The sequence below is a fragment of the Phyllostomus hastatus genome, unplaced genomic scaffold, assembly GCF_019186645.2.
Source record: "Phyllostomus hastatus isolate PE091 unplaced genomic scaffold, TTU_PhHast_1.1 phas_scaffold_55, whole genome shotgun sequence".
In the NCBI taxonomy this organism is placed as follows: domain Eukaryota; kingdom Metazoa; phylum Chordata; class Mammalia; order Chiroptera; family Phyllostomidae; genus Phyllostomus; species Phyllostomus hastatus.
The window spans coordinates 12,880,854-12,908,838 of NW_025334035.1; the positions used below are offsets into that span (position 1 = coordinate 12,880,854).

The 27,985-nt window shown below is 46.4% G+C and overlaps 1 protein-coding gene across 7 annotated transcripts in view; it reads right to left on the reverse strand.

Annotated features, from left to right (window-relative positions):
• Window positions 1-26,817, reverse strand: part of SLC47A1 (solute carrier family 47 member 1) — a 64,243-nt gene extending 37,426 nt beyond the window's left edge. For 6 of the 7 annotated variants that reach the window (XR_006783986.1, XM_045824386.1, XM_045824385.1 and 3 more), the window contains exons 1-3: window positions 26,625-26,817; window positions 3,753-3,854; window positions 2,148-2,216 (exon numbers count right to left, since the gene is read on the reverse strand). Coding sequence is in view for 6 of the 7 variants with exons in the window: in XM_045824386.1 (XP_045680342.1) it covers window positions 2,148-2,216; window positions 3,753-3,854; window positions 26,625-26,759 (306 nt within the window). In the remaining variant the exon portion in view is untranslated. Of the gene's footprint in view, window positions 1-2,147; window positions 2,217-3,752; window positions 3,855-25,688; window positions 26,603-26,624 lie in introns of those variants that run through there. The other variant, XM_045824384.1, reaches the window with a different exon arrangement.
• Between the last annotated feature and the right edge of the window lie 1,168 nt (window positions 26,818-27,985).

A 27,985-nucleotide genomic window follows, 5' to 3' on the forward strand; every position in this document is an offset into this window, starting at 1 on the left:
GGCAATAAGATGTGCCATAGCAACTGGCCTATCAGTGGACACTAAAAATTGGATACATTGAAGAAGTAGACAGCCTAGTGCCCACGTAGGATGGCACATAGCTAGGGAGGAGAGGCTGCAGCTTAAGCTAAGGGCAGTGGCTCTGGAGTTGGCAAAGATGCCAGCACAAGTCCGTCTATGCACTGCAGCCCCCTGGTGGGTGAGGGACTGGCAAACTGAGGACACTGGCCTCTCCCCTCGAGTAAAGGCTCCAAATAGGCTTCGGTGTGTGTCCTCACCAAATGTGGTTTAACTCAGGCCTCCCCTGTTGGCAGTTTAATCAGGCTGCTACCGTAAAAGGACTAGAGAAATTTAAGTACTGTGCATGGGCACCCTCATCAAATAGTGACCAGGGAGAGGGGTGGTCACATTTCAAAGGACACGATGCACAAGAATGGGCAGAAGAACATGATTCTGAATGGAGGTCCCACCTCCCCTGTAACCCACAATCAGGCAGGTGGATAGAACAGGAAAAGGGTGTCCTTCAGCCATAGATAAAATTATTAGCTGGAAGATAGACTTTGGCCAGGCAGACCGAGGTGCTTTTCCAGGCATTAACATATTTAAATGACCAACCCATGGGGCCTATTGCCCCATAGGTCAGATTAGGGACTCAGACTAAGGAGCCCACACGGCAAATGTGTGAAAACAAAGGCTACAGCAATGATGCAGGTGCCTGCCAAGGACCAGTGGGCTGTGGTAATGCGGGCATCAAGACCTACTGTCCCTGGAACAGAGGCCATTACTGGAATCTGTGAAGGGACACTCTGCTAGGATGGGTCAGTTACTTCACACCCCTGAATGGGGAGGAACTTCTCAGTCTCCCACGGGACCCTGTCATCCTGATGCCCACGGAGACACGCTAGAAGAAGACCTCCCAGCTCAAGTCCCTACTGAATGCTGGCCTTTCTGACCTTAGACTTCTGCTGCTCCTGTGGCATCCAATAGTTATGGGGGGCACCCCAGCTGAATGTTGTGTATTTTATATCAGATGAATCTCCTAATATTTCTTCTTCATTAACACATGAAAGCTCAAGTGAACCCCTGAAGTGACCCAACCCCAAGTCTAGGGGACCTAGCACTCCATCCAGGGGTGTGATGGAAAACACTGTCACTAATACTTGGGTTGCTTCTTTTAATTCTTTCTTTTTCTTGCACATGTTTATATTGTTGCTATGGACTGTGCCCCTAATGTGTCCAGTTGGTGACTAAGCAAGCTACATCTCCACTAATGAAGCCTCTTACTGATCTCTCTCAGGCACCTCAGGGAAGAGGGAGGCATGGAACATTGTAGGAGCTGGTCATGAGGGGGAATGTGGAGAAGACACTCTTCCCAGGTGTGTGTCCCCTAAGTCTCCTCACAGACTGCCTGACAGACCCCTCCCCTATGCTCCACAGGGTGCTAGTTCCTAGAACAGGCTTTGCCCTGCCTGGGGCAGCATGTAACACCTCTCCTTGTCTAGGGCAGGTCTCACCACAGTGCCCCACCCATCCTGCCCTGTCCTGTGTGACCCCTTCATGCCTGCCACGTGGCACAGAGGACATCCCTGTGGATGTGCCAGCCACCAGACGCGTGCCTCCCTTGTGAATTCCCTTCATAAGCTCCAGATTCAGTGACAGGGTCATCAGCCTCTTTCTCTGGGTTCTCATCCCGGGGAGTTTTAGGGACACTCCTCCACCAACACCTGGTCATTCAGCATTTACCAGCATGCCCTGGGGGGAGCCCAGGCCACTTGTTGTGTCTCAACAAGGCCCCAGGGCATTGAGATGAAAACTAAAGTTTGAGAACCACAGACTATCCCAAACTCAATGATGTGGAAAGTGACAGAAGAAACTTTTACAAAATGTCCCTTATGTGATCAAAATGTAGTATAAGGGAGACATGCAGATAAACGCCACTCCCACAGGCCTGAGACAGGCACCCAGCCACACTTCAGAGAAAGCAGGCAAGGAGAGCTGGAACTGATGGCTGGCAAAACGCCCCAGGGTTTGCCATCAAAGATTTTGTCCCTCTGTGCACAGGACTGCTGCTGCCAGTGGGGTTCTTCCAGACACACTCAAGAGAGATCTCTAGGTCACCATGCAGGTGACCTGGGGCTTCCATTTACCTGAGACATGAGGGTGTCACAAGCAGAAGATAAACCAAATCCCACGGAGATGCCGGTGACATTGATAACCTGAGGAAAAATACAAAGGAGAGGCCTCTCAGAATTCAAGGAAGGCAGCAGGGCAAATTCTCTGTGCATGGGTCAGAGCCACAGGGGCCTCTACAGCTTGCCACCGCAATGGACTCGGTCCTCAGCCTGGAGCCCCACCCAAACCCACCAGCCTGCTGAACTGAAGGGCAAGCACGAGTTTCAAGAGGGAAGAAAGAGCAAGGCCAGAGTTCATTACTCAGCCTTTTTCTTTTTCAAAGCCTAAGCATTTTGCTCCCTCATATCAGAGGAACACAAATCCTTCCTCAGGGGCAGGCAACGTGGCACAATAGCAGTTTGGGGTTAGTGCCCTTGCTCAAGACCAGGCACGGCTTGTTACAACATCCTGAAGGACTCTGGGAGCACAGAAGCAAGTCTTTGAGGCGAAGGCCATGCCAGAGGCCTTCTAGATGTACCTGTCTTGACCAGGTCAGCAACAAAACCCTGGGGTCACTGGAGCCTTGGGAGGCCCAAGGCAGCAACATCTGATCAGGGAATGGCGTAGCAGGACATCTGATGCTGTCCTTGACTGGACCTGCTACCACCACCTGAGCTGCAGGGAGATGCCCAGGGTGACAGCCCACTCCACACCAGCTCTCTTATACTTCTTTGGCCAACGAGAAGATACTAGAGGCTAGCTGAGCACCTTTCTGTCCCCCAAACTGCCAAACATTAAAAACAAAAAGGATAATTTAGCCTAGGATTGTCCATGTTGCCCCCTAAAAGCAAAATAATCTGTTTATACCTGGGGACTAGTTCTGAGTTGCCTTGCACAGTTCACAGATAACAATTCCAATGCCTGGATGTAGCAGACTGGTGAGTGTGAGCCTGGTCAGGGCAGGAGCAAAGGGGAACCGGAAGCGGAGGAGAGCAGGAGCACAGTTGCTGAAAGTCACTGAGTCCACTTTTCTAATACCTAGCTGACCGAACCAACAAGTTGGCCAGGGCCTGCTGGCCAAGCATAGCCAGGTAAGTCCCAGCAAAAGTCAATGACATCTCCCTCTGGTTTGGGGGGATTTGTACATAAGATCCAAGGAGGATTTAGGGTTCTTTCTGATTTGGGGTTTAGATACCAAGATCATCTTCCAGTCCCATTTCTAGAGTGGGACTCTCAGTGAGATGTACAAGTCATCGGGTAGGGGCAGAGATCGAGTTTCTTCTGACGTCAGTGCTGAACCCTCTTTTTCAATTTTCTTCTCCCAGGTGTGGCACAAAGCTGATGTGGTGGACAGCATAATGGTCCCTCCCAGATGTCCCTGTCCTAACCCCTGGAGCATGGGAACATGTGAAATCACAGGGTGCAGGAGAATTAAGGTCGAGGCCCTGCCAACACCTTGATTTTGGTTAGCTCAGTGAAACCCAACAGACTCCTGCAGACTCCTGACGCCAGCACTGCAAGGTAATCCATTCGCATTGCTTTAAGCTGAGAAGCGTGGCAGCTCCTAACAGCAGCAAGAGGAAACTAATATGGACAGCAGGCACACCCGATGCCAATGTGTGAGAGCAGCCCCTACGCACTGCGATTGCGAGCGTGACAGCATCCAGTTCCAGCTTCCCCAGGTGGCCGCAGAACACGGAGCTTATGAAACTGATCAGGAACACCATCAGCTGGGCCAAGAACTGGGGAGAGACCAAAAACGAAAAGTTACATATGTATGCCAGGCAACCACCGCTGTGGAGAGAGAGGGGTGTGGTTCCTGGGGCAGCCCCACCCTCTCTGAATCAACCCCAGTCAGAAGTCAAGCTTTTAGTGGCATCTGCAAACTCGCACAGGTCAAAGTGGGATTTTTGGTGAGCTTCTAGAGACATTAAAAAGCTCATTTGTAACTGCTATCAGAATCGCAGTTTTAAAAGCCTCCAAGCTTCTTAAGTTTTCACTTTAGATTCTCCTGCCATAGATGACATGTATATTTCTGAAATTTTCAGAAGCTATCTTCTGAGAGAAACCCCTTGCTATCCCAGATTCACAGTGAGAACTGGGAAGAATACAGCCTCCAACAGGCAGCAAGAAAGCCCACAGACAGGGGCAGCTGAGGCAGAAGTAACACCATCCAACTGGAAGGCCAGTGGGATCTGGAATCTTGGTGTGGAGTGTTACCAGTCTGCAGAGGACCATTAATTCTTGAACTCTGTGCAGCCTCAACTGAGAGCAAATTCAGCTTCTCGAACTATGAGCTATTCTTCCTCTCAATTGCAGGAGCCACTGTGAATTGCTCTGTAACACTTGTTTCACTTCCTTCAGTTAGTTCATTTTGTTTTTAATATTTTATTTGCTTGTGTTTGGAGACAAGGAAGGGGGAAAGGGAGGGAGAGAAACATCAATCAGTTGCCTCTCACATGCCCCCAACTGGGGACCTGGCCCACACCCCAGGTGGGTACCCTGACTGGGAATTGAACTGGCAACCTTTTGGCCTGTAGGCTGGCGCTCAGTTCGCTGAACCACACCAGCCAGGGCTAAAGCACTTAATTTAAAACCACTTCCTATCTCCTCTCACCCCTCACCAGACCACCAGTCCAGCACGTGGTAGGAAAGCCTCTCTCCTTGGAGGCTCCTGTGGTCCAAGGGATGCATCCCTCGGACTCTCCTGCTCCTGAGGAAAGAGAACAGGCGCCAAAGACTCACTGCTGTGGCTGCAGCGCTGCTGCTGAGCTCCTCACAGGAAACAGACTCCTCAGTTCTGAGCTCAGACAAGACTGTCTCGCTTGGGTTCCCAGTGGCAGCTGCTACTCCTCACCTCCATCAGCCCCCACACAACCAACACCACAGCGGGTCCAAATTTGAAATGTTAGGACCTAACCAGGTTCCTGCCCCTGATGTTTCAGACAACAGCCCTCTTCCCTTCCCAGAATCCATATTCGTGGAGTTTTCAACTTTGCTGATTGACCCAGATCTTAAGACATGAGAAGCCTGCTCCAAACCACGCGGCAGTGGGGGAGCCCACCTTTTCTGCATCAGCTTCCGACCAACCATGACCTAGGTACCTCTCTCACCACACAGAAACCAAGTGTGACTCCAACCTCCAGCAAGGCCTCCTGCACAGGGGACGCCTTTAGAATGCATTGCCAAAGCAAGCTGAAATGAGGCAGAAGACGAGTGACAGGGGAAAGCTGAGGGGCAGCATGTAAATAAAAACAGTTGGCATGAAGAGCCCAAATCTGCAGAACCCAAGTGAGAGCCTACGGATCCCGTGGGCCCACACCAGGAGGCGCGCAACCACCCGAACAGATAACCCTGCGGTTTTGTTCAGTGGAGCTTGGTGTCTCTTTGTGAATTTATACTACTTTAAAGGTCACAGCGTCCTTTCTTTTTGTAAACTCAGCCTCACTCTCCAATTTTTTAGGTGCTTGTCTCTTAAGCCTTTATGAGCATAAATCATTGCAGTCAGTTGTGTCACAGAGTCTGCTTTCCCCTACTCATTTCCGCTGCAGTGCCCTGAGTCCCTGCAGGCCACAGGTCAACTTTTTCACAGCTTCTCACGAAATCATGCTCCGCCTCCTCTTCAGTCAGGCCTTTGGGCAGCTCCCCAGATTCTGATCTTACAAATCGTGGCGCACAGAACATACTCACTCAGGTGGAGAATGGGAATCTCTCAGGATGAGTGATGACATTTGGATAATGAATATTATGACAGAGAGATGAAATAAACATGGGCCTGTGGGAGGAGCTAGGGGTTCTGGGAGGAGCGACGAATGGCATATCATCACAAAAATCCTGCCAGAAAAACTCTATGCTCGCGGTAAAGCTCTATGGGGGTAGCTGTCCCTCCCCTTAACTCCCTTTCCCTCCAATTAGTATTGTATGTGTACTTCTCCATCTCGGACACCACGCAGTGTTCACATGGCTTATAATGTCTGCATGCACTGGCTGCAATCTTTTTCCTTTCCCATTGCATGAACACATCAGTTATTAATTCAATCCACAGTGTGCACAATAATGAACTTCTCACTTGCACACATTTCTTTGTAAATTTAGGGGAAGATACCCTTTAAGAGTGTAATTGTTGCCAAAGGGTATACATATTTCAAGTTTTCACAGGTAGTGCTAAAGTGTGTGTTTGCGTAGAGAGGTGGGGAGGGAAATTTAATCCAGCCTCCGCATCCCAATTTCAAGGCCTTTTCAAACTGAGGTGTATGTGGTGTGGTGTAGACAAGACAGTGTTCTTGCTTTTGCAGAGGTCAGAAATATAACAAAATCAGCAGCAACTCGGCGGAACCCTTGTAGGCCTGGGGAGAGAGCTTGGGCTGACTTACCAGCATAGGGATCGAGCCTCTCTGGGGCTGTCTGGTCCATGGTGGAGGTGGCTGGTGGTGAGAGCTCCCTCAGCAACATCCTCTCAAAGAGGGCAGGCAGGGTGGGCCAAACAACTCCTTAAACAAATCCCCAGGCCTGGCTCAGGAAGGGACTCAGGCTGAGGCCAGGAGTATGGCTGTGAAACGAACTTGGAGGACAGACCTGGAGCCTAAAGGAGGGGAACAGAGGCCCTGGGCCTCCCCCACAGTGACCCCAGGCTCCTCAGAGGGGGCCCCTGCCAACCACTGCAGCTTCTGGGACAGGAAGCAGAAGCCTGAGTGTCACACCTCCACCATTAGGGCGGTTTGGAGCTCCGCCTCTGATTACTTCATTCAGGCTCCTCCTGGCCTAATCCCAGGTCTATCACCGCCTTTCTCTTTTTCCCCAAAGAAATCTTTTTTTGGCGATGAAACATCTAATTGATACTATTTTTCAGTTGACAAGGTCAATGGTGAACCTAATATATATGATGGTGGTCCCATAAGGTTAAAATTCCTACCACCCAGTGACCTTTTCAAGCAAGGGAACGTCCATTCCCCACAAGGAGCCACTCACACATATTTGTCTTTCTGGGACAGGCCAGTCAGCCAGGACAAGTAGAACAGGGAAACTAAGAGGGACAGTTAACTGGCCATCTAGTAAATCTCAAAATCCTACCTTCCCTAACCAAGGACACTTAAGGGTGAATGGTTCACACTTCTCCTCCCCCAACAGAGGGTAAATAGCTTAAATCACCTACTCGGGGAGATGGATCACAGAAATCCGGTTAGTGCCCTTTGCACCAACCACACCAAAGGACGGATGGAGTCAGGGGAACAAATCTCATGTGGGCACAGCAGCATAAAGTAGATAAATATTCTATCACTACCCTCCCCTAAAGTCCCCAGTTTCAAAACCCTCAAGACAAAGGACCCAGAGCTCTCGGCCTTCCCTTCTTCCCCTCACAAGCCTGCCCCTAGAACATTACCTTACCTTTCTCCCTCCTAAGCTCCAAAGGCCCTGCTTTTGCCCCTTTAACATGTTTCCTGAGCCCATTTCTTCCAAAGGACCTTCTTTTGCCTCTGTAACTTTCTAAATAAACTTTGTCTTATAGTCTGAGTCTGGCTCTGCATTCTTTCTTTGCTGGAACTATCGATGTAAGAAACATTCAAACCTGTATAGAATTTTTGGTGAGTTTATTTGAGCCAAACTGACAATTGTCAGGAAGCAACACCTCAACAGTTTGAGGAATGCTCCAGAGAAGGGCAGCTTAGCACCTTACTTTGTACACTAGAATAAAAGGAGGAGACATAAGGGGGTTACATGAAGTCCATTGGTGATAGATTACGGGAGGCAGGAGAAAGCAAAGTGGAGGGTGGACCTCTGGGATTGGATCAAAGGTTAAATGATAGACACACTACTTTTATATAGATGGGTACAAGACAGTTAACAATCAATAATTAATATGACAACAGCAACAATGAGGTTTGTGGTATCACCTTGTATCCAAGGGTTTTGGGGGGAAAAAAAGGAAGTTACCTTAACATTCCAAGGGTCCGTTCATCGATGCAAAAAGACAAATAGGCAGTCTCAGTTAAGGTAAACATTGACCTTTGTTAGGGAAAACTACTGGCCTAGGACATGGCTACCCAACATGAACTGCTTTTAGTTAATAAGATTTCATTTTAGACCATCCTTTTTGGTTATTTATGGTCTGAGTTTGTAAGGCTTTCTCACAGGCCTCCACTGAGCTTGTCAGGTTAATATATGGCCCCTTTTCTTCCACACATTCCTCTCTTGGTCATAAATCAATACAAAGGATGCATTGCTGACCAACCATTTGGTTGGATAACGAGGTCCTGTTATAGAACGGACCAGCGGGTGGTGGGGCACAGGGATGAAATACTATTACCGAATGGACCCTCCCTTCTCTTGGGGTCCCCCTGTACTAGATTCACCTTGCCCACTGCCAGGGAATTATAGCTCTCAATGTAAGAGATTGGTGAAAGAGAAAGGAATTATTTATTCAAAAGTTATACAGACTTAATGGTGTCTTCATTAAAATCCCAAAGTCCCTTGGAACACCCACAAATGTACACAGTCCTTCCTTCCCCCCTTGCCCAGTCTAAGGTACCATATCTCAGGAAAAGAAATAGAAGTCCGTGGCTCAGGCAGCCCCCGGTTCTTCCCAGTAATCCGTGCTTGGCTGGCCAGCCTCCCTCAGTTCCCAGCACCATCAGCTGTGTCACTGCCAGGATCTTCAGTTAATCCAAAACCATGTGGCACCTTCTAATGGCCAACCAGCAAGAGTTCTTTCAGCCCTTTTCTTACCAGCAAGCTCTCTCCTGCTCCCTAAGCCATGTGGCAAAAGGAGCACCCCAAAGCCTTGTGGTCCCCACCTAGCATGGCTGCCATGTCTCAGTTTAAATCCCAGCACCAATCTTCCTCTGCAACCCTATTTCTGACTCCTTCTACAATTGGCTACACCTGCTAGCATTCCCATATTTTTCCAGCTCTTCTGGGCTGCCATAGTTAAGTCCAGGCAGGTGTGGCCCCATGGCGTGAAGCCAATCATCTCCAAGCTCTCATGCAGGCATTGTAACCAAGAGGAGTTGCCTCCAGTTACATCCTGGGTAGAAGTCACTCCCATCCCACTGGCTCAAAGTATGGCCACAGTTATTTAACATATCCATGAAACCAGTTAAAAGTTATAGATATGTTAAATGACCATGCCTGAGGTTAGTTGCAAAACTGTTGCTATTCAGAACAACTCTCAATGGCCCTGTTCCATGTGTCCCATCCCCCAGTTCAGACTTGCGGGGGTGAGGACAACCTATATGTATATATTTATTCAATATTTTCTGGACACCCTGAGTTCTGGACCCTATTACAAATCCCCCTTTCAGATATACAACCTCTAAAGAACAATGGGCAAAGGTCTCATCTTCTTATAGCTACTTCTGGCTGGACATGGATGTTGTCCTACCTACACTTGGGTCAGGGATTCCCTGAAAGAAGGGGCAGCATAGAGGGTGCCCTTCCCATAAGTGGAAAGACCTTACAGAATCCAGGTCACTGGACTCTCTCCAGGAAATTATAGGCTCAATGTCCAAAGGTTGGCATTACTGGCCAGTTGGCATCCTTGTCATACTCTGGAGGTGACAGATTTGTCAAGAGAATTGGAAGGCACAATTAAATCATAACCACTAAATGACAAAGGCAGGGATTTAGGTAAAGAATGGCTTATCTGGAGGAAGGTGTACAAGGCATGCTACACCTATCCAAAGCCCTTGTGGGTCACTGTACTTAGCTCCAGCTGAAGGGAATATTTTAGGGTTTCCCCCCTTTCAGATATTCTGAGCCCTTTCTGTCCAAGCCACCAGGACAGAGAAGTTAAAATCAGTTCTAAAGTGAAGCTGACAAATCACCCCAACCCTTCACCAACCCAATCACTTAGTTCAGCCACACTGTTGAGTCTCAGGAGGGCGATGATGAAGATAGGCTCCTTAAGTTAGGTCTATATTGCAACCAATCACTCAGGTAATGAGGTCATAGACATATGTCCTATGAAAACAGAAGGAAGAACACACATTAATTCACACAATGATCCTCAAGCCAGTCTCTGTGCCTGTGAGACTGACTTTTGGGAAGACATCCAGTTGCAAGGCCTTTGCTGCAATGATGTCTAACAGTGGCAATTTGACAGGTCCTTCGTACCTGTAAATTGTACATCTTTGGTGATATTACAAACCCAGTATCAACTTCCAAATGAAAACAAACTTTCAAGACATTTAGCTGTGCCATTCCGATGTTCAATACTGAGCACTATGATTTTCCTTCACCTATCTTTAAGTCTGCTTTGCTAGAACTCACACAGGGAACCTTTAGATTGACTTTTCAGTCTACCCCTCAGGGCACAGAAGCAGAGCCACACATCTGCCATCTGGCTTTACCTGTACCAGTTGTCTCACTCAAATCCATGAGACGTCCACTATGCCTACAGGTTCCTTTTTAGCCATCTTTCGGAAAAGCAACCTTCATTCCTTCCCTGGAAAGACTACCACAAACTGCACAACCAACCAAAGTACCACCCTTTTTCTCATGGGCTTTCACTAGCTTTGCAAGTCAATCCCAGTTCCTCAGGGCTTTCTGGTGACAACCAGAACCCAGACATGCCTCCTTCAGGTGTGGCATTCCAGTCAAAATCTTGGTTAACAAAATCACCATTAATAACCGGTCTTATTGGATTTATGCAAAGAAACCTTATGTCTTCACTCATTCCTTTCAGAATGCTAAATTCTGGAGGGATCAGGTGGGAGAAAAATACAAAGGGTGAAGGAAAATCCTTTTCCTTCTGATATCCACCAAGATTGCATTTCCATGCCTAATACCTTCCATTACTAACACCACATAATTTCTTTCTAAAACTTTCACAAACTTCTATAACCTTTGCAAACCCCCTTCATTTCCATGCCTCATACTCTCTGGAAAACCTTGATTTAGCTGAAGTTTCCTTTCCTTTAAGTTCAAAACTTTCACATTTCCATTTATCTTTATAGCTTCCCATAGACCTTTCTCAACATTCACAAACTTTCTATATCCTTTTATACACCTTCTTCATTTACATGTCTTACACTTTCCCTTGTTCACTTTCCTACAGAATAGGAAGTTTTAACCTTCCCTGGAAACCTTAATTTCCTTTTCAGAGCAGATACAGAGCAAAATCCAAAACACAGAGTTCCAGAAGAACAGTACACAGGTAGAGACATTTTCTTGTACCAGTTCGTCCACTGGTGCCTCTGCAGAGATGTGCTCTTTCAGGCCCAGTCTCTTGGCAGAGACATGCTCCTTTGCCTCAGGCTGAAAGACTCATCAGCCCAGGATGACCCTCCCTGGGTCCCGAGCAGCAAAGGCATTCTCCCTAACTGGTTACAGGTGACCTTTCCTAGGTCTTACAGGTGACCTTAACTAGCTCTTCAGATACAGAGGATTTCTGATCAGAAACAGAACCAAATTGAAACCACATTCCCATAAAACCAGAAAATGAGTAGTTGAGGTTTCCTTTCCTCAAGGTTTAAAATTTTTACCTTCCCTACATAGTTTTACCCATCCCAAAGTAATGATAATTCAGTTTTAATCTCTGTTCCTTTCCCACACTGGGAAGGACTATACTTAAACTCAGTATCTGGCAGCCAAAAGTCCCTATCACTATAGGCACCTTCCACTAAAAGTCCCTGGATTCACAGGGACGTCCTGCAACTTTCTGAAGCTTAGACCCTACAAACACCCTATAAATCAGATGCTCACTCTTGGACCCCAGTTCATGACCTTCAGAACCAGAGCCATTCCTATCAGAACCAGCTGCACAGAGAACCTGACTAGTGCAGTGCCCACACAGCAGCAGCATACAGCCCATAATCTGAAGAGAATCCTTAGCCCTCCACCTTGTCCAGCTCCAAGATGGCAGAACTCTCACGTGACCCATCATCCAAGATGGCAGCACTCATGCACACTGGGTCGTCCAAGATGGTGACAACCAAGTATGATGGGTCATCCAAGATGGCGATGCCCATGCACACTCAGTCCTCCGTGGTGGGGCACTTACGTGGCTCATCCTCCATTTTGCCCAAAATGGCTGTGCACCCACATGGTTTGCTGTCCAATCCCCACCATACATGCAGGCTCAGCTTACAGAGCCTAGGGGTTTGGTTCCTCCCCAAACCTGAATACAGGTTCCCTTACTGCCACCTGAGCTCCCCGAAACTGTAAGTGAGCAGACAGGGGCAACCTGGAAGCAGCATACTAACCAAAGCATTATCCACAACTCCATTATTCCAAAACAGTGTTCAGAAACAAGTTTTCAACCAAACTATTTCACTTCTCTGCTCTGTTCTGAGATCCATTTCCTTTCTACTTTTCCAGGTCTGATTAGGTGGCTGATGCCCTCAGGAGGAATGCAGAGAAATTCTCAGAGACTGGGAAAATTCCCAAGTCTCACTCTCCCACACCTGAGGAAGTCAGTCTGCCACAGGCAATTATCATCCCACTGTAACAGGGTGCAGCCAAGAAGGGGACCCCAAATAGGGATTTGGAATGGGGTCCAGAACTCAAGGTGTTCAGGAAATATTAGGATGTCCTCACCCCTTCCCCTTCAGGTGTGGGTTAGGGGAAGGGACAAATGGAGCAGAGCCATTGAGAGCTGTTTTGCATAGCAACAGCTTTGCAGCTAACCTCTATCATGGTCGTTTAACACCTCTATAACCTTTAACTGGTTGCATAGATATGTTAAATAGCTGTGGCCATGCTCTGAGCCAGGGGAATGGAAGTAACTTCCCCACCAAGACGTAACTGGGGGGCAGCTCCCACTGCTTACAGTGCCTGCGTGGGAGCTTGGAGAAGATTGGCTCCAAAACAAGGGGCCACACCTGCCCAGACTCATGATGGCAGTCCAGTAAAGCTGGAAGGATATAAGAGTGCTGGCAAGTGTAGCCAATTGTGGGAGGAGTCAGAAATGGAGCTGCAGAGGAAGATTGGTGCGGGGATTTAAACCCAGATGCCTCAGCCATTGGGGAGAGAACCACTCGGTTTTGGCTGAGTGATGACATCCATAGCCATTGTGCAGAGGGGACCTTGCAGCTGGGGCAGTGGAGAGAGAACCACACAGTTTTGCCAGAGTGGGGGACTCCCGAAGCTTTAGAAGGGGGAACCACCACCCGGCTTTAGCAGAGATCCCAGCGACACAGCTGATGGTGCCGGGAACCGAGGGAGGCCTACCAGCTGAGCATGGATTACTGGGAAGAACTGGGGCTGCCTGAGCCATGGACTTCTATTTCCTTTCCTGAGATACGGTACCCCAGACTGGGCAAAGGGAGAAGGAAGGACTGTGTGTGTTTGTGGGTGTTTTAAGGGACTTTGGGATTTTGATGAAGACATTAGGTCACTACTTTAAGTCTGTATAGCATTAAGCAAACATTTCCTTTCCTTTTGACGAATCTCTGGCACTGAGAGATGTCTTTCCTATAAGGCGGTGGATATAACGAACCTAGGGGGTTCCTTTCGGTAATAGTATATTGTCCCAGCGCCCCCGCCCCCTTGTTCTGTAACACCACCAGAGTCTCCAAAAACTGTTACAGAACAGACTCAAGGTGGGGCGGACAAAATACTATTACTGAATGGACCCCCCTTCTCCCAGAGCCCCCCGTACTAGGTTCGCCTTGCCCACTGCCAGGAAAATATAGCTCTCAATGCTAGAGATTGATGAAAAGGAAAGGAATTATTTATTTGAAAAGTTATACCTACTTAGAGTAATGACTTAATGTCTTCATTGACATCCAAAAGTCCCTTAAAACACCCCCACACACAGTCCTTCCTTCCCCCCTTTGCCCAGTCTGGGGTACCGTATCTCAGGAAAAGAAATATTAGTCCATGGCTCAGGCAGCCCCCAGTTCTTCCCAGAAATCCGTGCTCAGCAGGCAGGCCTCCCTCCGTTCCCGGCACCATCAGCTGTGTTATCACCGTGATCTCCAGTTCTTAATCCAAACCCACGTGGCACCTTCTCATGGCCCACCAGCAAGAGTCCTTTCACCCCTTTCCCGCAGTGTTTCCTGCATTCTTCCAAACTGCTAAGAGAGAGCTCTGTATCACTGCTACATCTTACTTTCCAGCTTCCTAAGATGTTTGGCAAAGAGACCCAAAGCTGCATGGTTCTCCCTCTCTCGCCAAAGTTGTGTGTGTCCCCCCCTTACTCCAAAGTCGCAGTTCCACTCTTACTCCAAGCTCTTACGCAGGCACTGTAAGCAGTGGGAGCTGCCTCCCAGTTACATCCCATGTGAAGGTCACTCTCATCTCTCTGGCTCAAAGTATGGCCACAGCTATTTAACATATCCATGAAACCAGTCAAAAGTTATAGGTATGTTAAATGACCATTCCTGAGGTTATTTGCAAAACCATTGCTATGCAAAACAACTCCTAATGGCCCTGCTCCATGTCTCCCATCCCCCAGTTCAGAAATGTAGGGGTGAGGACAACCCATATTTTTAATATTTCCTGGACACCCAGAGTTCTGGACCCCATTACAAATCCCTCTTTGGGGGGGGGGGGCCTGGATGTACCCTGTTAAAGTCCCACACTGCTAGGAAGGCTCAGAGTCAGCATCAGTCTTGCTGAACAGGGCAGACGCTGGGGATGGGGCAAGACTGTAACCTCAGATGGCATTCGAGGTCAAATGGTTACTATTCAAAAAGGCAGGTGACTGGGAGGCACTCAGATCCTCTCTGTCCTCGTTCAAAAGTATTCTGTATCATTTGTAGTTCTTGAGCTACCATGATCCAAGTTTGCTGCTTGTCTTAGGTTTTGTTTTTCTGCATCTAGCATAACATTTACATACTAGGAACAAGAGCAGCAGTAGTAAACCGATTAGGACAGAAAGCGTCTAATACTAGACAAGGAAGCGTCTGAGGGAAACAAGCATCCCAGCCAACTGAAAACCCTTCACATGTGTCATCATAGCGTCTTCAGTAAGCTGATAATATGTTTTCCTCCTTCGTCCACTGTCATTTGTACCTTATAATATGTTTGGCCAGATGAATTAAGACTTCTTACTATTTCATTATCCAGAAGCTCTATTGTTTTTTCTGGCCACTTGGTTTCCATAAAAATGACTCCATGGAGAGGACTAAGTTCAATTTCCCAAAATATTGAATTTTCAGTATCAATATTATCATAATCTCTTTTTTAACCTCAGATAAAATTATTTTGCCTATAATTTCAGTATTACACCATATTCCAATAGTATTCAACATAAACTTGGTGTTATTACAATAAAAATCACTTGGTATAACAGAAGAATTCTCTAACCCTCCCCAGCAAAAACGCCTCTTTCCCATATACCAGATATTGCTATTTGCTGGGGTAGATACAATAGGCCAGGATTGGGTGAATTCGGTACTCCGTGTAGATTAGGGGCATAACCATTCACCTTTTTGACTTTCACAAATACTGAGATGGGTTTCCATTGTTTATTATTTTTAAATATGGCCCACCTCCTTCTCCTTGGGAGTATTCCAATGTTGTTGAGGATGGTCTCTATGCCAGCCAGTTGAACTACTAAGAATTTAAGCTTAGGATCTAACCAAGTACCTTGGCTTTTAAGACACAATGTTACAGATTACAGTTCCCATCCAAAATTTTCCAAAATCCAGGGGAACCGTGAGTCCCATAAATGTCTGGCCTGGGCTTCTGCAACCATTATAGATGGCGACTGTTTTCAGAGCTACTTCAGATTCTATTTGCTTTGGCATAGGCCAAAGGTCCTGAACCCCTGGGCCAGGGACCAGTGTCGGCCTGTGGCCTGTTGGGACCTGACTGCACGAGCAGCATGGAGCAAAGCTTCACTCACATTACCACCTGAGATATGCCTCCTGTGGGAAGAAAAATTGTCTTCCACAAAACCGGTCCCTGGTGCCACAAAGCGTAGGGACCGCTGGTATAGATGTTGGGACCTGTGGAGTTAGGGTGCAGGCACGTTCCCATCGTTGGGTTTGCACGTAAGTTTTTATAGTCTGTTGAGTCTGTTCTATCCATTGAGCTAAGTAAGGCCTTATTGGCTTTTCATGCTGCCTCCCACCCCTTTCCTTCTTCTTAAAACAGCATTCCTTCTATATGACCTGTTTTAGATAGAGTTGGTCATTAACTGCAAGTTCAGCTTACCCCAGAATCCTAAGGCCAGCCTCTAGTCCTCCAAGTATCCCTTTTATCTCTTTCAGAGGACCAATGTTGTTGGATCCACTAGGAATATTGTTACCATTGGGTAGCTATCGCCAGGGCACAGTTGGGGTATAATGAATGGCCCCAGAAATGTTGAGTTTCCCATGCCATAGGAACCCCCAAATGAGCTAGAGTTTGAGTATTCCATAGGGTTTCCCACAAGCTTCCTGGACACAAGGAGGTGGGCTATTTACAGACATATCAACCACCAAGTAATCCCAATAATTTCTGAAATGAGGGCCCACTGATTTTTTTTCTTGTTTCATGGACATCCAGCCACAGGAACATGGCTGGTGAGTCTGAAGTAGAACACAGGGCAGGTCACTGCAAACTTTTCCCACCACATCCAGATATTTTCCTTAGCATTTCATCACCCATTGCTATAGCTACACAACAATCAACTAGGTGGATCCACATTTGTTCTACCAGGGGAATTATCAGAGAGGTATTCTTGGGGGTATTTGTCCAAAATGGGTCTTTTATAATAGATATATCCAGGAAAAAAATGTACCAAAGCTTATACTGATGATAGGAAAAGACAAATGTGTGGTCAATAAAGCATTATCTTCACTATCGTGACTGGTAAACAGAATATCATTGTCTAGTTGGTGGGAAAGATTAGGAGGTACCACATTAAATTTTTCGTGTCTAATAAGGGAGGGAGTCTGGAAAGACAGATAGTTTCCATTAGGAAACTATAAGAAGGATAATAATAATATAAAAACCAATTTATGTACATTCAATCAATAGCAGCACCAGCTTGTGAGCATGCAGGCCTTGTTGATGTCAGGAGAGCTGTCTGCCTTCGTTGTCAACGGCTTCTTGTCCTTGAAAAGTCCTTGATCTCTGCTGTAGATGGAGGTGAGTGTCAGAGACAGGGGCAGGTATCCATTTGTCATTAGGCCCCTAATAAGGCCCCTTCCAACAATGTTGGAGAGTCTTTAATGGCTTTTCGCATGAACAAAAATCTCCTGGTTATATATTGTGGTCTTTGAAGTCTGTGCCTCTCAAGAGTACAATGTGAAATGTTACTGATTAGTCCCTATGAACTGGTTAATGATAATGAAGAAATCTCCTTCTAGTAAAGTTCATTCATGTCCCTTCATACAGATTTATAGGGTGGCTGGTGATTGTTTCATCAGGAGAAAGGCTATGCTGCCATCCATAGATTTCAGGTTGAGGAGCACTATAAGGAAATCTCTTGGTCAAGGGAGATTAAAAGCTTCTGAAGATCTGCCTAGTTGAGTTTTAATTGTATCACTTGTATGTTTTGCCAATCCAGAGAACTAGGGGTGATAGGCACAATAAAAATACTGTAGAATAGGCCAAATAGTACAAATGGATTGCATCATTCATCTAGTAAAGGAGTCCCTCAGTGACTGACTCCAAGGGAATTCCCGAATTTGGGAATTAATTTAATTTTTTTAAATAATTTACCCACCATTAAAGCTATTGCCCTCCTGCAAGGGAATGTCTCAACCCATACACAATCATAACTAAACATTTTTGTATTTTCGAGATGGTGGCATTTGGATAAAATCCAGTGACCATACCTGGATCTAAAGGAAATGAGAAATGTCCTTGGGCCCCATGGAATGATTTCCCTGGGCTGTATTTTGGACAGAGAATATTTGCTGTATACGTTATGAGCTGCAGTAGGAGGAGGTTCCCAGTAACATTGTTTACTCCATGAAATCATCTTTTAGGACTCTCCTTTTAGCTCATGTACATGTTAAAGTACAGTATAGGTAATTAAGCTCATATAAGTAGGGTTGGTTTCTGATTGGGTCCAAGTCTTATCTGTTTGGGATAAAGGTTGCCCCTTTTGTTGCTATATCCTCTTTTCTTCTGCAGCTGTCCGCTGGAACTATAAAAGAGTTTTTATTGATTTACTAGGAATCAAGGGGTATTCTCAGGTCTGGACAACTTGGCTGTTTAATGCTGCCTGTCTAGCTGCAGTGTTGGCTATAAATACTCTCCTTTTGCTCCCATGGTGGCAGCTTTAGAAATACCTGGAATTTTGATAATTGCCAATTGTTTCAATTTTTGTATGGCATCTAGCAGTTTTGCAATCTACTTTCCATTTTTTTATGGGCTGCCCTGAGAAAATTAAGAAGTCTCGCTGCTTTGACAATATTCTAAAGTTATGAGGTACACCAAAGGCATAGCTATTATCAGTGTAAACATTGGCTATTAGATCTTTGGCCGATTGACAAGTGCAAGGTAGAAAAATTAATTAAGCTTGTTGGGCAGATCTTATTCAAGTAAAGAACTTTCTTGTGTCCACCATGGATGTTACTGCATATTCAGCTCAGTAATATTCTTATTTATTTTTCAAAGATCCATCTGTAAACCAAATTAAATCAGCATTATCAAGGAGTTTCTTATAAACCATTCCTAGGATCAAGAAGGTGGTAAGGTCAATTTGATTTTAATAAGAGATAGAGGCTGGGCCATTAATAAACATTTGGAATCCAACTGTGACAATATCCAGCCAAACCCAGGAATACTCTAAGCTGCTTTCTTATTTTTGGAAGAGGGAAAGACAAGACTCCTCTGAGTGTTTCAGGGTTGATTAGTAGCATATCCTTACATATCAGATAACCAAAGTATTTTACCTGGGGTAAACAGAATCAGAGTTTGTCCTTTGATATTCTATTGCATTCTTTTGGGAACCTAGTAAATGCCTAGAGTATAAACTAAATTATCCACATATTGGATTAAAGTGGAATCTCTAGGAAATTTAACATCATCTAAATCAGCTTCTAGTATCTAAAGCAATAGGTTAGATGCTTCCATATATACCTGGGGCACTGCTGTCCAAGTAAACTTGTAGTGTTCCCAGGTGAAAGCAAAGAGGTACACAAAGAGAGCATAGTTATTCTTACTCTTATTCCGGCAAAGCTTCCCCCGTAACTTCACACATCTCAAATAGGTCTAATTACTTTTAAAATTTCCCTCTATAAGGAGAGAGAATAAATCCTTGCGGTATTCCAGGGCCCACTGGAACAACTCAAAGCCAGTATTCAGTTAAAAAGTCTCTTAAAATTTAAAATTTGGGAAGGTTTGTCAAACACACTTAACCAAAAGACCCTAACATAAAACTTTTTTAATAAATCTGGGTAAATAAGCACATATTTCATGGCAATAACTGTAAAAGACATAAATCTGGGGATGGAGGGCAGGGCAGGGGAGAACAATGGGAGAAAAATGGGGACAACTATAATTGAACAACAACAACAAAAAATTTTTAAGACATCAGTGAAACTCAAACCAGGTTGAATATTAAGTACTTTGTCCAGACCACAGGATCCTGCCTAATTTATATAAGTATTTTAATTTCTTTAAGCCAATAAAATATTACGCCCTGGTAATGCAGTCTGGAGGCAGGAAAGAACGCACAACACATACGACACAGATGAAACACATATGACACAGATGAACACACATTACATTAAAACTAGACACATCAAGACCAGACACATAATCTGAGTTACTAATTTTTCTAGAGAAGACAAGGGCAATTTTAGCCACTTAAGATAATAAACTTAAAACTTTCACAAATTTCTACAACCCTTACAACCTTTTAAAAAACTTACAAAGTCTTATATTTTCACAAACCTAATCCATTCAGAAATAACCATCTTTATAACTCACTTTCTTCCTTTTCCCTCAAAAGTATTCTTATCTCATGCCTTCTATTATGCAAACCATGCAATTTCTTTCTGCCTTAATTTGAATTTTTAATTTTTAGTAAACTCCATTTCCTATAATAACCAAAAATAAGCAGCCAGTACTCCCTAAATGGATTTTATGAACACATTTCATAACCTGTAGAACCATAGATTCCTCTAGTGGCAAATACACTCACTTTTAAGAAACATACCTCTAAAAAAGACATTTATAAACAAGACACTCATTAACAGTTTCAAACCCGCTCCACAGCCTCTCTGCAACAAAAGCCAAAAGCAGATGAACCCAAGACTTGCCTAGCAATCAACATTTTAGCATTTCAAAATATCTAGATATCCAATAACCTTAATCAAAATTTACTAATTTAGAAAGGAATAGCTGAAATAAATTAAATTGATTTGATCAGATATGGTTAAGGTTTTTTTCCCAACACTTTTGATAAGATTTACCTTCCAAAACTTTGCATTTTTTAAAGATTTTATTTATTTATTTTTAGAGAGGGGAAGGGAGGGAGAAAGAGAGAGAGAGAATTTATGTGTGGTTGCCTCTCACATGGCCCCCACTGGAGACCTGGCCTACAACCCAGGTATGTGCCCTGACTGGGAATCGAACCTGCGATGCTTTGGTCGCAGCCCATGCTCAATCCACTGAGCTATGCCAGCCAGGGCCAAAACTTTCCATTTTAAGAAATGGTCCATGAAAGAGTTTTTCCGAGACCTGGTATTTGCATTTCAAAGACAGACTTCGGTTTGTCTGAGTTGTAGAGTGGGGAGGAGGGGGTTACTGACACTTATTAGCTGCTTCAGAAGCCTCCTTTAGTTCAGAAACAGTGCTAAAATTTATTAACTTTTAAAAAAATTTGTGTTCCTCCTAGAAACTTTTGATTTCCAAATCAACGTATGCTTCCCATTCATTTAGTCTAGTTTTAGAGCCGGCATTTTCTAATTTTGCATGCAAAAAATTTAGGCACCAAAAGAAAACTGCATTTTGGCCATTTTAAGTTGATACCATTTCTAGTGAAATCTTCCCACTTCTGTAATGCACTTGCAAGTCAAGGCTTCCTCCAGGAGAGTTGATGAGGTTTGGGGTCTGGGAGTTTCTGGCCTTCAAGGCACAATTTCCCATGTTAATTTTAGTTTTATTTTAAAGTCTGTAAAGTCTGCACTTTATATTCTCAGAAAGCAACACCAATTAAAAAGCCAAAGTTCAAAACCAGCCAGTTTTTCTTCCCTCCAGTCCTGCCTGAGCCTGAATTCTGTCAACCCTTGACCTTTAGTTCCACCTCGAGGATTTAAGGCAGCAGCTCGGATAAAGTCAGGGCCTCAGACCTTGAAACAGGGTGTCCGGGGTTCCAGCTGAAACTCAACCAAGTTCACCCTTTGCAAAATGAGTAACCAGGGAGGCACAATGGGCCCCTGCTGGTCTCTGGCACCAGTCCAGGTCTGCAAGGTTGTCTTGGGTGGGTTTCTTTGGAATCCTGCCAATTGTGCCACGTTAATGTCATCATAGGAAACATTCAAACCTGTAGAGAATGTTTGTGAGTTTTTGAGCCAAACTGATAATAACTGCTGGGAAGCAACACCTCAATCAATGGATTGAGAAATGCTCTGGAAAATGGCAGCTTAGCACTTTACTTTATACATTAGAATCAAAGGAGGAGCCACAGCGGGTTACGTGAAGTCCACTGGTGATTGATTAGAGGAGGCAGGAGAAAGCAAAGTGGGGAAACCTCGGGGGACTGGATAGAAGGTAAATGATGGACACACACTTCTTTTACATAGGTAGGTGCAGGATAGTTAACAGTCAACAGTCAACATGATAACAATAACAATGAGGGGATCTGTGGTCTTAGCTTGTGCCCAAAGGGTTTGGAAAAAGGGAAGTTACCTTGATATGCCAAAGCTCTGTTTTCGATGCAAAAAGACAACAGACAGGCTTAGTTAAGGTAAACATTGACTTTTGTTAAGGAAAAATACTGGCCTAGGACATGACTATCCACCATGAACTGCTCTTAGTTAATAAGTTTTCATTATAGACCATCCTGTTAGAATGTACTGGGACATGAAGGACCTAAGTCACTGCCTATACTGGAGCAAAGAAGGTATGCGTCATGGCTAAATACCTGAGCATGAGATTCCCTATTATCAGAAGCAACTGAGGCATAGCCATTGGGATCCTGCTGGAAACCAGCTGAATCCTCACTGCTCCTCCCCTCTCCCCTGAGCCTTTCCCAGAGCCAAGGTCTGTAAATCTCCCAGACTTTCTGTTGCCAGAATCAGCCATCCCTGATCAGAGAAGGCTGTCTTAAAAATCTACACCCAGGACACCTGGGGCATATCAGCAGGGTGATCCACCCTACTTGGGGGTTCTGCTACACACCCGTAAAAACATTTCTGCCCTTTCCCTTGCTGCTGCAGTCTGCTCAGACTCAGCCTACCTGATCACAGTGTCCTGCCTCAAATAAAAGCCCTTAATTGGATCTTTGTGCCTCCTGGTCCTTTCTTAGCCACTTTTGTGGTTGCTTTAGGTCTGAGTTTGTAAGGCTGCCTCGCAGTCCTCCCCTAAGCTTGTCAGGTTAATATGTGGCCCCTCTTCTTCCACAGAACTCAAAAGCCAAGGTCCAGCTTTACCGGTAACCACTGGTGCTGTGTCACTGCCAGCATCACCGGTAACCTCTCCCCAGCACTAGGTTTGTTAGGGGAGACCCTCTCCATCAGTCAATAGTCACATTCAGGTTACACACAGAGAGGGAAACAGTACACAGGGGAAGCGAGCAGAGAAAGAGCCTCTGGAGAGAAGTTCCAGTCACTGACTGAGTCTGCAGGTAGAAAGACAGGGGTGGTCTCAAGCCCAGAGGCTGTGGTGTGGCCCCATCTCAGGGAGTGTCAGGGCTCCAAGCTCGAGCGCTGGGTGGTCAGAGCTGTGAGTTCTCACAGCCCGCCAGGGGTAGAGATCCCACCCATATCTGTGTCCAGACTTGTGGTTTGGGGTGTTTGTTACACCCCATAACCTCAGTCTTGACACAGCACTCAACATCATGGTCATGGCTGATAGCGACTCCATACTGCATTGCCATAGGTGTCCATAAAGCCTGTGCTGCTCTAGCTCGCCACTCTGGTGCAGCTCACTACACACATACTCACCATTGTCACAGTATTCAGTACAGTAACATGCTGTTCAGAGTCATAGTCTAGGAGGTGTAGGGGACAACTTCTCACACTAAAATACTCTTTGGCATAGGATTATTTTAGGTTGGTTAATTTTAAGACACAGCAGACAAAGAAGGCACTCTGAAAACCAAGAACCAGTTACCCTTGGTAAAAGGCATTTACTTTGTGAGGAAAATCTCCATGGGCAAGGGCATCACCCTGGAAGATCAGGTAGGGAATGACCTCATCTTTAGAAACTCTTATCTGTGAAGAAGTCAAAGACTTAAATCTGTACAACTACTTGACCCTTGTTAACTGTGCTTTTCTTGGTAACCTTCCATAACTGATTCTTCCCCCCAATATGTTATTTTGTCTGCAGCGGCAGATGTTAGTTAAGGTGGTGGCTTCAGCCATTTTGGTGAGTTACTCCCTTTTTCTGGGTCTCTCCCATGTATACAGGAGATAGACATATTATTAAACTGCAGTTTGTTTTTCCCCTGTTGACCTTTTATTATAGGGCTTTCTCAGCCATGAACCCAGAAGGGTCAAAAGGAAAATGTTTCCTTCCCTACAGAGCAATAGGCTACATCATATAACCTAGGTGTGTTGTAGGATATACCATATAGGTTTGTGTAAGTGCACTCTATGATGTTCGCATTAGGATGACATTGCTTAAGGATGCGTTTCTCAGAACGTATCCCTGTCATTAAGTGGCAAATGACTACAATGAAGTCACCTAGATGAAAGGTCCGAAACACAATGCTCAAATGGTCCAGTACAGGGGCTCTTCCTGAGCTTCAGTCCTGGGAGGATCCTGGCCCAGAGTTCCTATTTGCTAACCAGTACTTGTTCTCAGTTCCTGGTTTCAAACCTCTTGGGTGAGCTCTTGGTCACAGCTTGTGACTCCTGCACAGACCAATCACCTGCGGAAGGTATTGGCCAAGCCAAAGCCTATCTGAAAAGATTGATTCTGATGTCTATTGGGCCGAGGGATCTGTTTTGCATATTCCCACCCCTATCCAATACTCATCCAATCAAAATGAGCTAGTCAAGGACCAGCCCCTCCAGAACTGTCCCACCTCAGGGTACGTTATTGTGCCCTGGGAATTACCCACCTGCTTACTGGTTTGCTCCCCCAGATGTCTCAAGGACTACTATTTCAACAGCCAGAACTGGCAGTGACTCTGACGCAGCCAAGCTGCCTACTAGATAAAGGTCAAACCTTAGCCTGCATGTTCATTTAGTGTGTTCTCTGCCTGCATGCAGTCAAGCCAATCTCTCCAGGCGCTCCTCCCCCAACGGAAAAGGTCTTTCTGCCCTGCAGCCATAAAAGTTTTCTGGCTCCCAGGCACTCCTTTCTCCACACAAATGGAATCGAGCGCCCTCACACACAGCCCCTCTCTAATATCCGTTGCCATGCTGTGCACAGCCCATGCCTGTGGGGAATGGCAGTCCCTCCTGAGAATCCTTTCTCAGATTTCTGACAATTCAGCCTGGCAGTGAGGTGTTAATGACAAAGAGAAAGCATGGCTGTAATGCCTGAGGCTAGGCCATTTCTACTAGCACCTTTCCTCCCTACAAATACAGTCTCCTAAGGCTTTCTTCAGATAAATGAAAAATGTATCCATAACGTCTTTGCAGGTGTGCACTGTACACCTCACACTTCCCTTTCTGTCATGCATTATTCTCTCTCCCCAGGCCTCATTAAAGTTCAGTGGGAGAGTGGTAAGTGCTAACATCAAATCCAGTTGGATATTAGTGGGTCAGTGCTACCATGGGAGGCCTGTAAGGCAGACAGGGAGTGGGAGAGAGAAGATCACACAGAGGAAATCCAGACCAGGCATCCTCTCCTACCTAGTGTATGGTGGAGCCTTGGAGAGTGGAACATGCGACTCTGAGCATGGGAGGTAAAGGAGACATCTTTTCCTCCCCCTCTCCCTGCCTCTGAGGAGACAGAAAAATCACAGCAGGTAGGAACAGGGATGGGAGTGGGAGGGGCTCCATCAACAATTCATAAGAGACTAAACAGGTGCCAGAAGGCTAGGCCCTCACTAGGTAAAGCCATCACATAGAAACACACACACACACACACACACAAAACTGGAAGGAAAATTTCCAAATTATCTCTCAGTGGTGAAACTTCAGAGTTTTCTGTTCTTTATCCTGGTTTTCTATTTTTCCTACAAGGCATATATATTATGTTTGCACTTAACACAGTTATATACACATACATATATATATATAAAACAGAAAGCGCAAGGGGCTCAGCTAGTCAGTGTAGTGCCCATCCCTGGAGACCAAGAAAGTCCCCTCCTTCAAGGGGACAAGGAAACCAGCTCACTGTTGGAGTCGCAGTGACAAGAACCTGTCCTGGCTGGTGGGGGGGTGGGGGGGCGGCGCTCAGAAAGCTGCCTCGTTTGTTTATTTTTTGTACTGTCAGAGCAGTAACGGCCTTGTGAAGACCTCTCTCACAACCGCTCTGCAGGGGAGTGTTGAGGCAAAGCACAGTCATTCTCCCTCTGTCACAGACACTGAGCAGAAGGGGAGAGGGGACAAGCCTGGGGTTTCCTCACCCACCTGCTGAGGTCAGAGCAGGGCACTGGGCCCCAGGGACAGATATTCCAGATCATGCGTTTTCTTTCCCTTCTGCAGAGTTTCATGAACTTCTCTTCCTGCTGGGTGGATTTTCATTTCATGTCGTTGTCCCTGGCATTATTTTTGCCACTGCGCCTACCACAGTGAGTATCACAAGTTCCCCCAAACTAAGGCGTCACGGTGCCAGAGGGCACACTTGCGGAGGCTTTGTAGATGCAGAACGTCTGTCCAGGTCCAAAGGCTTATTTGCACCATAAAATCACACAGGGTTCTTGTCCAGTAATGGCTCTCTTACCCGGTTAACTAAAAAACCACCCAAACTGGCAGAACAGGGATGGGATTACTTTTCTGTGGGTCTTGTGGTGTTTAAAATCCATGTTACTTTTACATAACGCAGAAAGAGCCCTAACCAAATTATAAAAAAAAAAAAAACCCAACCTCAACCGAAAACTTTTCTGAGTGCAAAAGCTGCGGGGAGGCCAGTGTGGGGCAGAAAGCCCTTTGTTTCCTCGCTTAGCGGTTGACTCTAGAAAAGGAATATTTTGGAGCTCTTAATCCAAAACAGAGAATTCACCTTCCTCCTCTCTGCCGCTAGACATTTTAGACTCCTCGGCTCCAGGGCTGCTAGTTTTCAAAGTTCCCAAGTGTTTTTGCGGTTCGGGTAATTTGCTTGCTTCGGCGGAATACGCACCTAGAGAAGGGCAGGACCAGCCCCTTCAGGCGAGCAGTCTCCCTAAGCCGAGCGCTGGCCGGCTGCGCCCGAGGGTGCGCAGGGGGCTGAGAGGAGCACCCCGGCCCCTGGCGCCCGGCGGCCGCCCGCCACTTCCAGCTCACTCTACTTCACCCTTCCCAAGTCACAGGGGGCGACACGGTCACGGGGCGACACGGTCAATGGGCTCCCAGACCTTCCGGACTCACCGCGGGGCCCGCCAGGACCAGGAGCGCCCTCAGCTCCTCTTGGAAGTTGGACAGCCGCAGGCAGCGTGGCCCGCGGCGCTTAGGGGCGGCCTCCGGGTCTCGAGGTCCGGCCCCGGGCTTCTCCGGGGACTCCATGTGTCTAGCGCGCCGCGATGCAGGAGTGCAGAGGTTGCTGCCGCCCGCAGGGCCAAGGGCTCACTCTACTCAGTCCCCGCCCGGGCCCGCCCTCCGCCGCCGCAGCCCGAGCGCAGCCGGCCCGTAGGGCGCGCGGCCAGCCAGTCTTCGATTTGGTCGCGTCCCTTGCACCTCTGAGTGCAAGAACTGCTAGACTTGGAAGGCCAGGTTTGGAAAAGCTCTGGAAACAAAGCTAACGCGTGGCAGGGGCTGAGCCCGTCGGACGACGCCTCCGACGCCCGGGCTGTCCTGGGCTCTGCGCCTGGGGCGGGAGTGGGGAGAGGGACCGGGGTGTCTTAACGTTTGAAGCGTGGGTGGAAGCAGTTGCCACCCGGCCAGGCCAGCCAGGGGCGCGGTGGGCGCAAGCCCGCGTCTTGGACACCTCCGCTCTGGTAGTAGCTGTTCTGAAGACTGCCTTCAGCACAGGCCTTTAGCCCACAGAGTTTGGAATTTGCGTGATCTTTTTCTCGAACTACTTGTTCCATTGCAGAATTTAGAATCTATGAAGATAAAACACTTCCGAGTGGGATGGTTCGTGTTACGTTCTCGTTACGTTGGCTGGTTTTCTTGGATGTTTCATGTCAGCCTGGTGTGGGAAACAAGAGACCAGGAGCATCGGCAAATGTGGCTTCAAACGTGACACCTGCCACGTTCCACCTGGGCGAGCAGATGCAGCTTGCCTGCCTCCAAGAGCCTCAGTTTCTTCATCTGTACACTGAAAATATCTACGTCACCGGTTGTGATGAGGATTAAATAGGATTGTATAGGTGGACCACCTGCCCTCAACCTGGTGCACAATAGTTTCCTAAGATATGATAGTTACCAGGACAAGGATGGTTTCTGTGATAGTAAAACACCCTTTTGCTGTAAATGACCTAACATAAACAAAGAAAATGGAAAACGTAAATTTGGGGGCTCACATAATCAGGAAGTCTGGATGCAGGAATTTTAAAACAAACTCATCAGTGCTCTCTTTCTCTCCATCCGTCCTCCAGCCCCTCCCTCTTCCCACTAATTTTGATTCTCTCCTTGGTGTTATTCTTTTTCTGTGGGCAGCAGTCTTTTCCTGCTCTGGGGAGAGTGGCCTCTAGTGTAGGGGTTCACAATGAGTCACCCCAAAATGTGCTTCTGTGATATGCAGATTACTTTGGGCTAAAGGCAGTGAAGACCCTCAGGGCTCGGGACAA